This window comes from Dermacentor variabilis, chromosome 9, assembly GCF_050947875.1.
Source record: "Dermacentor variabilis isolate Ectoservices chromosome 9, ASM5094787v1, whole genome shotgun sequence".
NCBI classification, from domain to species: domain Eukaryota; kingdom Metazoa; phylum Arthropoda; class Arachnida; order Ixodida; family Ixodidae; genus Dermacentor; species Dermacentor variabilis.
The window spans coordinates 63,441,874-63,457,082 of record NC_134576.1 but is presented as its reverse complement, the minus strand read 5'-3'; the positions used below and the strand labels follow the sequence as shown (position 1 = coordinate 63,457,082).

Below are 15,209 nucleotides of genomic sequence, written 5' to 3'. Positions count from 1 at the left end.
CACCTTTTTTTTCTTGTTTACTAAACCTTTTTATATATATTTCTTCAAATTACAGCCCAGAGAAGGCTTCCTAAGAATGGCATACGCGAATCTCGAAGGCCATCTTTTTACTGCCCGCATGCGACGGAAGCTCCTGGAAATCGAAAACACGTCATAGAATTTCTTTCTGCGCTAAAGTATAGCGGATAATATAAACTGTGTGATGGTTGTTTATGTATTGCAACATCTATATGCAGTTGGGCGCAACAAGGCACAAAGCGAGTGTGTGCTGGTTATTATTTTAGTCATAGCGGAGGCCAACCAAACTCCCAATTTCACAGGTGGCGCCACCCACCACCCCGTTTCAAAGTGGTTGCTCATAGTATCCATCCACCAATCTTGTTCTCTTGTTTACATGTGCTGTCGGTCGTACGAGTTGCTACGATGTGTTTGTTTGATCGTGTTTTTGCGTTTGCTGTAATGAATTGTGACATAGTTCGCGTGCACAAAAGTGCCAGAAGATAGCTTGTGTCTCGCTGCAAACTCGCGGTATGCGTGGTGCGCCAGGCAAACGTGGACCAACGATTTTCATGCCATCGAGTGCGTTCCCTTTGTCCGTGGTGGTTCTGGAGAGTTCGGTGGGCGCCGCAAAGAAATGATGCGCATTATTAGCGTTCCGCAGGTCGTCCACTACGCAACTGCATGTATGCGGGAATAACTTTGCAGCTCCGGCAACTTGGAGGGCGCTTTTCGACCGCATCGTACCATTTAAAAGGTGAGTACACGCATGCTGTGCTTGCTTCTCGTGTGTGCTTAGAGTGCCTTGCGAGCGTAAGAAATCGAACTCCCGCGACGACATTGACTGTGCCGATGCTTGCTGAGCGTTGGTTGACATAATTTGCTTGCGCAAGCTTATTGGCTTAATGCTAAATTGAAAGTCTTGGTGAGCGCTTCCTTCCGGTGAGAGGGATTAGGTTCGGCAACAGTCCTCATTTGCGCGAGCTGCCACTTTTCTGCTAAAGTTGGATAATAAAGACTCATCTGCCTCTTTACCTATTCTTACTGCAATGACGTTTCCTCTCTTACTTACGCTTCGAGGTTGAAAATAATGTCTGTTTACGCGGTTGTCGGTTTGTGAGCAGTTATTGGGAAAAAGTATAAACACCATGCAAGTGATCTTGCGCGCGACAGCGACGCGATGTAGATGGTTGTCGCGCTCGCTCGTTCCCTACAAGTCGTACCCCATGCGAGCGGTCTTGCGCGCGACAGAGACGCGATGTAGATGGGTGACGCGCTAGCTCGTTCCGTACAAGTCGTACCCTATGCGAGCGACGACATTGAGAGCCGTCTCCCCGGTGTTGCCGGTATGAGGGCAGCAAATACGCGCCAAAAGTGTGCTTTATTAATTTAGTTTGCTGTGTTTTACTCAAAGGAGCAGCGTAAAACATTTCTTTAAAGTCTTGCAGTAGGTTCTTAACCTTGCACGTATCAAAATAGTCGTTTGCTTGTTCCATGCAACAAGCGGTAGTACTCGACTGATGTACAATTCCGGCTTCGCGCTATTGTCTGTTCGCTCATAGCACTTCTGGGCGACGAGCGACGAATTCTAGATTTCCAGAACCAGGCGACAAAGAACGAGCGATATGTTCGCGCGACGGCCCGTTTTCTCGCTCAAAGCCGTCGCGCACAAAATCTCCCTCATAGGGTTCGGGCAAAAAAATTTAAGCAATTACGGCTTGCTACTACTACAGCTTACGTTTTGAGACAAGGTGTTTTGACATAACTTTGACATAACTAGATATGACAAGGGAAAGTTGCTTAACTGATAGAAAAAAAAATGAATTGTTACGTAAACAAACATTTGTTTGTAATGTACTGTAGCTGTAGGTCTTAAAAATTTTATTGTCATGAAGAGGTCCCTATTATCACAATATTCATCAGTAACTTTGACCTTGTGCTCTGTTCCCACCCTGCAGTGGTGCAAACATTGTTTTTGTGACTTTTTCTGTGCTCCTTGCATGTGTTCACAATGACTTCTTTAAAGTGCCACTGCTATAAGTTAACACAGAACCTATCTTGCAGGGGCAAGGCCGTGACCAACAACAGTGTCCACGTCAGGGAGGAGCTATGGCTGCAGCAGCACTGTGTGTAATCGGATGGTCTGGTCAGGTATGACTGAAGTGTATGTGTTTGCAAAAGTAGGATCTCAGTATCATTCGTCAATAAGTTTATGGACATATTACTCAGCAGTGCTTACTAAATAGGCTAAATATCTGCTCAACTTTATTCAACTTGCTGCTTATTTGTGTCTGTAGACATTATGTACACATTACCTTGTTCACTTTAAAGCTAGACCTAATATGTCTTGAGGTTTATTTTTTCTTGCATCAATCACTTGGCTGCACGTTAAATTTTATTTTGCTTAGTACACATTATATCTACCTCTTGTTATTTTGTTTTATTGATTTGAAACTTTCCTGTGTTACACCTTTTATATCCACTTTTTTTTTCGTTTAGGCTACACGCTTGTGCAGTTTCTGCACACGTAAGGATTAAAATTGTAATGGGCCAAATATGTCACAGGTCTAAGCATGCAGCATGGTTACCATTGTTTAACATTGGTATTACAATTATTGTGAGGTTTACTTGCACGAACAAGACTAATTGAAAAAAGTTGGACAAGACAGTGCACTAGACTTCAACTTACAAGCTTTATTCAGAAAACACGCAATGAGGCCCCACCTTATGCTCAAAAATATCTGCAGACAGATGCATAAATAAATGTTCCACATGGGAGGAAACCAAATGCGCAACAAAGCCAATACTGCCCAAAACAAACCATTACAAAGCATTCAGCAGGTTCTTCTCAAGGTACAACAAACACTCCTTTATCAGTTAGTTCCAGTGAAGGAGTGCTTACACATTCATCATCAGCCTTTGAAATGCCAAACACCAAATATTTCCTTATCTAACTGCCTGCCAAACCGTCTGAGCACTTGCTTGTTTTGAAAACACAGGTAGCATTTACGAGCACATCTTCGGCAGTGGTCAGCCAAATGGGCAGTGCCTGCTAGAGTGTTTACAGCGTTCCGGTGCTCCCTAAGCCTCTCATTCAAGAACCTGCCCTTTTGTCCAATACAGCACTTTCTACAGGGAAGTGAAATCTTGTATACCACCCCCACATTGCAGTTAAAAAAGTGGGTGACATGCTCCTTAGTGCATGTACCCTGATTCTCGGCGTTGCTTACCAACCTGCACATTCTTGCGAGCTCTAGTGGCGCTGAAGAAAACACCTACACTGCACTGGTTTGCCACATTGTTTAGGTGATGGGACACCCCATGTACAGATGGCACAGCCACAGGGCACCCACTGGCACGTGCGTTATTGCACCGAGCAGCTGCCAGATTTGTTTTTACCTCTTTAATGAGGCTCCCAGTAGTTGACACCAAAGTGTTATCGAGATACCCGGCCCTACATAAATGGCTCGCTTGTTGCTGAGCGCTGCAGGAAACCTGGTGCACAAGATTTAACCAGAACAGCTCTCGGGCAGCTAGGAGCTATGCATCCTTTAACATGGAGTATGCCAAACGGTAGTCGAGCAAGGGCTTCGTTTTCCTAAGAGAGTATATATAATAAGGAAAGTATGATTTAAAATTATACGAATATCGAATGATTGCAGGTGATCATCTTCTGGCAACTCATGTGTGAACTTGAGTCCTACTGAACACTGTTCGAAAACACCCACAATGTTTTTAATAGCAAAGCCAGCACAACAAGAAAGTCATTAGCACTACCACATTGCCCACTGGACGTGCAGTAACGCATGTCCCAGTGGTAGCCGTGCAGCTCTGCCATACATACACAGGGTGTCCCACCGCCTAGAAGAAAGGTGGCGAACAAGTTTGGTGTAGGCATTTTTTCGGCACCGCTAATGCTCACAAGAATATGCAAGTTGGCAAACATTGCCGGGCGTCAAAGTACATGCACTAAGGAGCATGTCACCTGCTTTGTTAACTGAAATGTAGTGGTGGTATGCTACATTGCACTTCCCTGCGGAAAGTGGTATATTGAACAAACAGGTGCCTGAATGAATGGCTTGGGGAGTACCGGAAGGCTGTAAATGCTCTCACAGGCGCTGGCTACTTGGCTGATCACTGTTAAAGTACCCATAAGTGCTCCCCATGTTTTCATAGCACACAAGTGCTCAGTCAGTTTGCCAGGCAGTTATATAGGGAAATGTTTGAGGTGTTTTGCATTTCGAAAGCTACTGATGAATGCATAAGCACTCCATCACTGGTACCAGCTAATAAATAAGTGTTGTCTTCAGAAAAATCTGGTGAATGCTTTGTAATGGCTTCTTGTGGATGCTTATCAGCTTCTATGTGCATTTCGTTATCCCCTATGTGGCACATTCTTTTATGCATCTGTCTCCACATTAACTGAGCATGCGGTGGCCTGTTTGCATGTTTCTTCTGAATAAAGCTTGTCAGTAGAAGTCTACCGCTTTGGCTAGTCCGACCTTTATTCCGTACGCCTTGTTTGTGCTAGTAACTATGTCACAGGAGCTGTGTCAACGCCAACTAGCCTAACCTTCTCCATTTTTTCACAATTATTTCTCAAGTTCCCAGAACAATAGACACGAGCTTGAATTTCTTTAAATGGTAAATGAAGGCCAGTATTCACTGTGCTGTAAGTACTACAGCAGTGAAGAGTTTTCTAGTAAGCTTGCTTTCTTTCTCTACATTTATTAATATTCTTCTTAAGCTATACCCATTCATGCAAGTAGGCATTGTGGCAGAGTCTGTGTCCAGTTGCATCGTTTTCGACTTTGTCTATACTGCATAGACCACATAGTTGGTACATAGTTCAGTCTATTGATGCACTATCATTAAATAAGCATGCAGTTTTGCACATGCAAGATTGCCTGCTCGCTATTGCTAAAGCATTTGCTGGTTATTGCTATGTTGCTCATCAAGTGAACTTGATTTCAACAGCACCACACAGAACATCTGTTTGGCAGTGGTGTAATTTTAATAGTGACTATCAGCCAACAAGCTCTAAGTCTACAGCGGTCCAGAAATAATTCTATTACTTTGGGTCTCTCCATATATTTGGTTAGCACAGTGGGCAGTTTTCTATTTATTCTGCTTGGTGCTGTTCACGTGAGAATATTTTCAACTAGCAAGTACAAAGTGTAATGCTGTCAAAAGCCTTTGATTACTGCGCAAATGAATTGAAAGCATGGTACGTAATCCAAAAAGTATTTTTCACAAAATACTAGTGTCAAGAACAAGCATCATATGCACTGCAACTCATGGTTTTATGTTGGTATGCAGGTATCTCAAGCTAAGGGTGCTTGTGCATGTATTTTCCACATATTAGCTAATGCTTTAGCTACATGAAACTGTCTATGTTCTGGCTGCTGAAGTCAAATTTGTGGTTGATGAACCTGCTTGTTTTTGCTGTGCACTTACATTTCTGTTGTTTCTTAAGGGTTGTAGCCATGTGACAACTGATGTATTGCAGCAATGTCAAAGGTAGCTTCCACCCATTATTGCTACAGTGTGCCAACAGACACCTGTCGCCGTATTGGTGCATTTTCTGAGAACCAGCCGTATCCTCTAGGTGAAATTTGTAGTGTCGTTTTGAGTTTGCCAGTCAGTTCATATAACTTGAGGACAAAATTTACACAGTGAAGGAAGGGAGACCATACAACATGACCAGTGATGACTGAATATTTTGATAGAAGGAATAAAAATAACACTGAATGTGTGCTTATATTGTGCACAAGTTCCTTCAGAAGGAAAATGTGAGTTGTAATACAAAGGCAAAAAATCACAATAAACAGTATATGCGTAAAAAAAGGTGAATAGTCAGACTAATTTCTATCCCTTGTCATCTAGAAATGACGCCTTTTTTCATGCATTCATAATGGGGGCTTGCTCACACGTCTTGTGGTATGCCTCTCTGATTTCTCTTGTCAATTTTTCACCGTGGGTGGAAACAGATAAACTAATTTAATCTGGCCTAAAGCCCTATCGCGGCAATGCACGGCCAAGTCAGACGAGCATGCCGGTCTTCTCAGTAAAATGTGGTGATTTCTTTGGTACATATTTAGTTCCTGGCCTGTCAGCTTCCTAACATTGGAATGCAGTACACTGCCCCTAACACACACTAGACATATTTCGTGGTATGTTTAACCAAGCGTACCTCGCTTGCCTGCTCGCTTTTCTCAGTTCACTTGTGGACTGTGCGGCATACCTGCCTACTTTATTTTTTCTCTCGAAATATGTGTGCATAGCATTCCACAAGCGCATTGAGAAAGGCGTCCAGGCAAAGAAGATTTGTATAAATTACCACTAAATATGTCTTGTGTCCGTCATTAGTAGTGTATTCTATGCCTCTGTTCATGTGTATGTTTGGTCAAATGCACAGGGTCGTCAACTCTTGGCACGAATACGACTCAGCGTGACCACGCCCCGCGGAGTGCCAGCGTGCATGGCGCAGGGGGGATGTGGAGCTTCGTGTCATCTGCTAAAGTGCGGGAGCACGCCATGCTTTAGCGGATGACACATGACATGAAGTCCCACCTCTAAGCCCCTGTGCGCCTGCGCCGCTTAGCTCCGTTGCACAGCCATGCAATGCGCGCTGGCAATCCGCGGAGTTCGGCCACTCTGCACCATCTTCGTACTAAGAATAGACGGTCTTGTACATGGGGCAGACTGGCCGCTGTATAAGCATGTGCCCAGGAGAGCACCATTATTCACTCAAGGGACAAGCATGCTCGTCCCACTTGACAATGCATTGACACAACTGGTGATGTACGCCAGATTTAGATTGTTCATCTCTTTTGTTTACTTAAGGCAACCGATTGATCAACAATATCACTGAGGCATACCATTTAAAAAAGAGGGACATCTGTCAGCCAGTGCTCATTATGATTGCATTACAAAGAGGAATACTCTCTAAATGACACGGAATAGTGATCACTCCGTGCTTATTTGTTCTATTTTTATGCAAGTACTGTTTATCATGATTTTGTACATTTGTATTGCAACTTGTGCCCTTTGTCTTAAAAGATTGCTTGTGCAGTGCAAGGGCACACGCAGTATAAATATTATCTTAAATTTTTGCACCAAAATTAATGTTGAATTGGTAGCTTTTGTGTCTTGTTGTCTTCTTTCTGTCCCTTGTATCACTCAAAAGGTAAACATTAACGTACACCAACTTTCTTAATTACTTGCCCGTCAGTGTTGATAAACATGAAATGTTGTTTTCAGCCAGAATATTCTTACCATTTCTCATTTCCGGTCAGCATAGTGCTAATCCTTTGGCTTTTTATAAAGCGTGCTAATATGTACTTCTGATTAATGCAAAAGTTAGTTCTAGTTGGTGGTAGCTGAACTTGGACATCATGACAAGTGCAAGGGCACACACACACACAAAGAGACACAGTCTGAACGAGTGGCTTAATGACAAAAAACAGCAACGCACATATTGCGCAAAAACCTACAAAAAGATGTAGAAGGTGCAATTGTCCCTAAAGAGAATTCCGCTGCCGCTGTACTAGCGCTGTACTGTTACAACAAACATTTCAAACCTGGTCGCAGTAAAAGGAGCGTGCACACTGAGTTCTGAAGTTTGAAGTTGTGACGGGACTTGGCGCATTCGTCGCTGCAGTTTAGTCATGACGAAAATATAACTGCTGAGATGAGTGAGTGGTGCGAGTGGTTTTCATCAACTGAAGGGCTTAATGACAAAAAACAGCAACGCACATATTGCGCAAAAACCTACAAAAAGATGTAGAAGGTGCAATTGTCCCTAAAGAGAATTCCGCTGCCGCTGTACTAGCGCTGTACTGTTACAACAAACATTTCAAACCTGGTCGCAGTAAAAGGAGCGTGCACACTGAGTTCTGAAGTTTGAAGTTGTGACGGGACTTGGCGCATTCGTCGCTGCAGTTTAGTCATGACGAAAATATAACTGCTGAGATGAGTGAGTGGTGCGAGTGGTTTTCAGAGCCCACAAGGGAATTCACTTGTTTTCAACCATGCAAGGGTAATCTTACTTTCAAGGCATGTCTCCAATGTTCTTTAGAACAAGGCCATGTAGTGTGTGATGGTGGTGGATTTTGGAGACTGGCGCGCGTAGGTCTCTAGGTAACGTGCTGCACTGTTCTCCGTGTGACACTGCAATCTTGGAGGCCTTGACGTCACTCGTTCTTGCACTGTTCTCTGCATGGCGGTGCGCCTATTTGAATCAATTGTTTCGCTTTCTCTGTTAATTTCATTATTGCAAGGTTAGACTGTACGAAATATGAGTGTTTGCTGCCCTTAAAATGGGAAAATTTTATTAGTTTAATCCTTTACACAAAAATGAATTTCTTGGTGAGGTTGGGTTTAACCCCAGTTTTTTTTAAACTTGTTCGAGGGGCAGAAATAGGAAATTATAGAGTTGCATCAGAAATTGACGGATCTAATTAACCTATATCATATTGTTTTATACAAGTGCGTTTTAGTGTTAAGAATACTGCTCAGGAAAAAAACACTTCATATCTATTGCAGGTACAGATTGGTGTGGGATTTGTGATGCCACTCAACAAGTGGCATTACATATTCAAGTCTGCTTCCGACGGAAAGTACCCATTAGAGGTGGCATGGCACCTGTGGACACCAGTGCAAGCAGGTGAAAGCAGCCTGACTGGACAGGCCTGCCGGACAATGTGCCGCGCATCTTGGAAGCTTCCGGCAACACCGGAGAAAGTGGCTGCTTTGAAGAGTAAGTCAACAGTCACCTCATTTGAGAAACATAACTGCATATCTACAAGTTATCTGAATGAGTTAGCATTACATGATGTATACAGAGCGACAAGAAATGCCAAAGCAAGAATGAGGCAAGTGCCTATATATTATATCTTTTTCTTCTGCTGTATATGCACTGTGTCTCGACACACAATTTAAATGTCTCTGTGGGTATGAAAAACAGCACAAGATAATTTCGGGATATGGGTTTCCGGCGAAAATCGCCCACAAAGTTTCCCCCATAATCAGTTTCAATTAAAAACAATCAAGAAAGTCGGGTGGCTACACGAGCGGTTAATTTTGACAGGACCTTGATAGCTTGCATTCACCTGCTGCTCATTGTCTTAACAGAAGTGAACATTTAAGCACCTCATTGTCTTTGAAATTTCTGATGTAGACTTGGCATGCGTTATTGTAGCTTTTCACGCTGCAGCTTTCATTTCACTTTTTTGAAATAATGCTTCTCAAGAAAATTGGGTTCCGACACAGCTTGGCAAATTGTATGGTCTAAAAGAAGCTTTTTAAACTACTGCCGTCCAAAGTGTTGACTGTGGTCAACTGATGTGCTGCTTTACAATCTGCAGCATTCACAGCCATGCAATTTCAAAACACTATTCTGATTATTGGGATGTAAAAGTTATAAACAGGGATAAAGTGCCTCGGAAAGGGTGGCCAACGTTTCGTTAGGAGGACCTGTCTTCTCAAAGGCTGCCTCGTCATCCTCGGCATGTTGGTTTTAAAGTGTTAGTAGAGTGACGTCACATGCAGTTGTCAGGAGTGGCTGGTTGTAAAGGGAGAGACTTGAAGGAGAATGAGCGCGGTCACCTGATGTCTGTAAGCATGATTCCTAAGACGTAGGAACAATAGTGGGAGTGGGAAGGCGGGGAGAAAAGGAGAAAAAAAAGAGACCAAGAGGGAAAGAAAGAACAAGAAAAGAAAAAGAAGGGCATAGGAAGGTGTTAGGGACGCAAGAGGTTAGGGAGCATTCAGGGGTGTCTTTGGCAGCATGTTCTTGTGGCTTTAAAGGAGCCGGTGAGGCGGTCAGTGCTCGAGTAACAAAAACAACCCGAAAAGACATTAGTTGAAAGAATGACTTGAGTAGCATAGGAGCAATGCGTCGGATAATTTAGAAGGAGTTAAGATGGCAGCAAGGAGTCTGGAATGCAGTGCATAGGGTAGCTGGAAGGCAGCGGCACGGTCTTTCTAGGGACGTTAGTCCCAGTAGCTCAATGTAGGTGTCGTCACAGCGGTATGCAGAAGTGGCGATACCCTGTGTGGCTGAGGCTCCGAAGAAGGTATCCTGGCGCCTGGGATTTTGGAATATGTTGGTGAGGGTGTTTCGAAAAAATAGAATAAAGAACAGACAAATATGGGGGCGAACTGAAACTGGAATAACAAATAAGAGGGTGGCATGAGCAAAAGCGGGCGGAAGCAGATGTACATGGGAAAACATATTTATGCGAACATATTTATGGGGATTCTACAGACTTCCTATTGCGCTGCACTGACAGGCCCCACACATACCTACGATACATAGACGACATATTCATAATATGGTGACATGGTCAAGACAGCCTAGATAAATATGTAGGATTTCTAAATTCTTTTCAGCCAACAATAAAATTCGCATCAAAATCTTCAGTGGAGCGCATAAACTTTCTGGACTAAACAATATACATTGACACTGGGACACTAATGACAATGCTGTATGGAAACCTTTTGACAAACAACAGTACCTAGAATATACAAGCCACCATCAAGCCACATTGCAAAGAAGGCATCTTTAAAGGCCAAGCACATGGCTACGTCACATGTGTGTTGAAAACCAAGACTACATAGATAGACTTGATCACCCTAAAGAAACCCTATCATACGGGAACCACCCAAAGAGTGCCCTTCAGAAAGCCTGCACCGATGCAACCAAACTTGACTGAGCCGACGTGCTCAAGCCCCACCCTAGGATCACAAGAACAGCGCCTCTTCTTACTACTAAATTCTCACACTCCCAAACATGAACAACATCCTCAATAAATACTACCCAATTCTCACCAGCAACCAGAAACAAGATTTTTCCCGCCCTGCCCAGAGTAGTCTTGAGATGCAACACTATAATATTAAGGATATTCTTGTATGTGCCAAACTAAAAACAACAACAAAGTTAGGAACCAGTCCCTGTGGCCGCCTGGGTGCTCTACATGCAAACATATTTAATCTACTACTACAGTATTAAGTACAGCATCAAATTACTCAAACAACGTAACTTCGAGTTTCATCTGCACATCAAGCAATGTAGTCTACTGTCTAGAATGTGCCACTTGTAGCAAATAATACATAGGTGAGACAGGACAAAACAATCATAAAAGACTGAACGGTCACCGCGCAGATACAAAACAATTTACCTAAAGGAGTAGCCAGCCACTTCAATGAACATGTCATATGTGACAAAGCAAGGCTCTATAGACTACAAATTTCCGCTCACCTCGCTAGAGGAAATATCTGGAATCATACCTCATACACAAGTTTAAATGCCTACATCCAATGGGAATCAATTTAACACAGCAACTTAGAATCTTTAAAAACTTTAAAGCTGTAACTTAAATCGGAAAGCCTCATGTCATCAACCAAGGCGCAAAACACATTGTGCCACCAGCTAAACTTAATTCTTAACCTCACCTATTCCACCGTTTCTAATTTTTACCTGCTTACTACTCAATTTAATATATTCTTTCGTGTTTTAATGTTTATATCAACTGTATGACCCCTTTTCCCATGTACACCTGCCTCCGCCCGCTTTTGCTCATGTAACCCTCCTATTTGTTATTCCACTTTCCGTTCCCCCCTTTTGTCTGTTTTCTATCATATTTTTTGAACACCCTCACCACCACAATCCAAAATCCCAGATGCCAGGATACGTTTTTCTGCGCATCAGTCACACAGGGTATCACCAGCTCTATATACCACTGTGACGACACCTGCGTTGAGCTACTGAGGCTGACATCCCTAAAACACCATGCCTCTGCCTGCCAGCTACCACATACATTGCATCCCAGACTCCTTGTCGCCATCTTAATTTCTTCAACATTACCCAACGCGTTGCTGCTACGCTACTCAAGTCATTCTTTCAACTGATATCTTTTGGGGTCTTTTTTGTTACTCGCACACTGACCGCCTGACCAGTTCTTCTAAAACGGCAGAAAGATGCCGCCAATGACACTCCTGAATGCTCCCTAACCCCTCACTTCCTTAACACGCTCCCATGCCCTTCTTTTTCTTGTCTTTCTTTTTTTGCCTCTTGGCATCTCTTTTTTTCTCCTTTTCTTTTGTTTCTTTTCTCGCCGCCTTCCTATTCTCACGGTCTTGTGCCCTCGTCTTAGGAACCATGCTTACAGACGTCAGACGACAGCACTCATTCTCCTTAAAGTCTCTCCCTTTACAACCAGCTGCCACTGACAACAACTGCACGTGATGTCACCCTACTAGTCCTTTAAAACTAACATGGCAAGGCTGACCAGGCCACTTTTGACGAAGATAGCTCAAAAGTTGGTCAGCCTTTCTGAGGCACCTCATCCATGTTTATAACCTTCATACCACTGTGTGCTATTCCATCTGTCAGCCGATTTCTTGATTTTAGATGTTCTGATTATTGAAGTTTGTAAGACATGGCCTATCAGCACTTTCGGCATACTTTCAGTGATCTCATTTTATTTAAGCATAAGAATGAGGAAAGAACTGCTACACAAAGAAAGCACCTCGAACATTAGTCGCATGTACGCTCTGATCTGCATAGCTGATCTTGTTCTACGCAAAGCATCCTAAAATTTTCATGCCTCTTGTCGGTGCCAAGAAAAGCAAGGTGCTGGGCATCATGTGGAATTCCAGCGCTTTCCGCCAGCCTGGATTAGAAAGGAATGTATAGTGTGGCTGTAACTGGCATTCTTCTGCCAAGATTCAATTGTTTTATGGATCAAAGTACCAGGTACTCTTGTAGTCGCATCAACACTCTGCCGAAGATTTCATTTCCTACATAAATATGTTTTTTTTAAACAGACGAGCATGAAAGATTGCTCTGTATTACGTTAAGATGCTTCTTTGGGCTTTTTTTACATTGAAGATGTAGGTTACCTTAGCAAAGTAGCAATATCGAGATTGAAAAGTAGAAAAAAAATGGCAGATCCCATGCACTGTGAGAATCGATGTACACGAAGCACACATTGTTTGCTTTGATTGACAATAATTAACGGTGATGTTAGTGGCAAGTTTGTAATTTTTTCAGTGTTTAGTCCAATACGAAAGTGGCGAGTTGATGTTAAGCATTACCTTGCATGCACCACTTCTGTTTGTCTGCATAGCCCACAGAACACACAGGGAGATGTGTTTGCTTGAGGCGTTGTTGCGAGTCATTGTTCATAATCTCTGAGAAGGAATGGAGCGTTGTCATTGCCTCACATGGCGCACCGCATCATGGCAGAAATATTAAACTTTAATTGAATTATGAGGCTGTGCATACTTCAATTAGCTATTGTAATTGTATGTATACAATGTATACATAAATTCGCGGTCTGCACTACATTTCACTGCGTAGCGAAGACGCTCCTGTTCTGTGTGACACTTCTTTCAAGTCTGGGTGTCCTCGACGTCGAGTGCACGCCTTGCTGGCGCGTTTAATGGGCTCCTTCTACATACATGGCGAACACACTGTTGAGATTCCAGCTCAAAGCGCTCTCTTCAGACTAAGGACGATTCTAATGTTTACACTATCACAGCCCAGCAGCTGCATTTTTCTCGCATAGAAATTAAAACCAGCACAGCACGTGCAATACACACTAACGGTGAAATGCTGGGGCAGCAGCGCCGGTCAGGATGTGCAGAGGTGAGCGCCATCTAGTAATGTTGCAAGAAATCCAACGGCAGGCATGACAAGACCATAGCAGCTGCAGCGCCCGTAATGTTGGGAGAAGAGGCAAAAAAAGCTTCACTTTAAAACATTAGTTGCCATCATTTGCAGCTAAATAAAGCTTGCAAGCCAGCCATTATACAGCTTTTACATGAAATCTTTTATACCTATATGGCAAATGCTAAAGTTACGACTTCCTCACCAACTGCACGAGCAACAAGTAAAGCTAACAAATGATAGAATGGACAAATCAGACAGCTTGCACCTTGCATCTCCGCTGCATGCGTTAGAGACAGTGTAGCCAAATTGTGGCTCTCTGAATTTGACAGGAATTTGGGTGGTTGAAGAGCAGACAAATTATGCAAAATCAGAAGCCAAATATCCACCCCATAAGGCTTTGAGTACAGCTCCCATGTGTCTAAATTTTGCAGTTAAGCCAACCTCCAGATGAGAAGAGGCGTGGCTTTGGCAAAAAACATACAAAAATTCCATGTAAATCTGCAAAACAATGTGATGCATGTGTATGCATACTCACTGCAAATAAACCTGTGCTGGCTTGCGTCCTGGGTAGCATGTTTGTGTGTGACATTTGCTGCATTTTGTTATCTTAAACTTTTTTTGAAGTGATTAGAGCAGATTTCCTTCATTCACTTATTGCTAGAAATCATTGGAAAAACAATTTACTTATATATTTATTGCACTCTCCTTTTAGACTGCCTGGCGAAATACATAAGTGACCATCCAATGATGCCACCTGCACCACATCCGGAGAACCACCTTGCTTCCCTGCGAAAGCACCTTTGGAGCTCTCTTTTACACAAGGAGGACGCCAGAGCAAGCGAGTGGAAAAGTAAATACAGTACAAGTCCAGTGATGCTTTTTCAATAAAGTGTGATGATATGCTACGTAGTATGGTGCTTTACATATTGATTTGTTATGGCATGAAAATAGCCGCATCTTGGCAACATGTATATACAGACTGTACACTTCACAAGACTCAACATCACATAAAGATAACCCGTCATGAGCTTCCGAATGGCAATGGCTGCTCCTTCAATTCATCACACAACTTGCCTTTGACGTGCTGCGCCCACGATGATATCCAACCCAGTGCCCACCGTGCCACCCATCACCCACCGTGCCGCCCAGCACCCACTGTGCCCAGCAACCACCATGCTGCCCAGCACCCGCCGTGCCCAGCAACCACCATGCCGCCCAGCACCCACCGTGCCACCCGTCACCCACCATGTCACCCAGCACCCACCATGCCACCCGTCACCCAGCATGCCACCCGTCACCCATCATGCCACCCACTACCATAATCCACCATGATGATGGATGATGGATTCCACTATGCCCAGCATCGGGCAAATTTTCAATAGGGTTTACCGCATGATTCGCGAACATTCCACAATTTAAAAGGTCGGAGGCACAGGTCTGATGCGCAGAACAACATAGAATGTCGCCTCTGGAATATTGTCGGACCTCGGTTATGCTCTGAAATTGCAGGGTAGTTTTCCGCAGCTCTTCTTGA

At 43.4% G+C, this 15,209-nt stretch overlaps 1 protein-coding gene across 1 annotated transcript; it reads left to right on the top strand.

Annotated features, from left to right (window-relative positions):
* Positions 1-377: 377 nt before the first annotated feature.
* Positions 378-14,878, top strand: LOC142592748 (BEN domain-containing protein 5-like). Its single transcript, XM_075704399.1, has 4 exons — positions 378-754; positions 2,062-2,148; positions 8,545-8,758; positions 14,388-14,878. Exons 2-4 carry the CDS (start codon positions 2,107-2,109, stop codon positions 14,561-14,563), a joined length of 432 nt encoding a protein of 143 aa, XP_075560514.1. The 5' UTR covers positions 378-754; positions 2,062-2,106; the 3' UTR covers positions 14,564-14,878.
* The last annotated feature ends 331 nt before the right edge of the window (positions 14,879-15,209 follow it).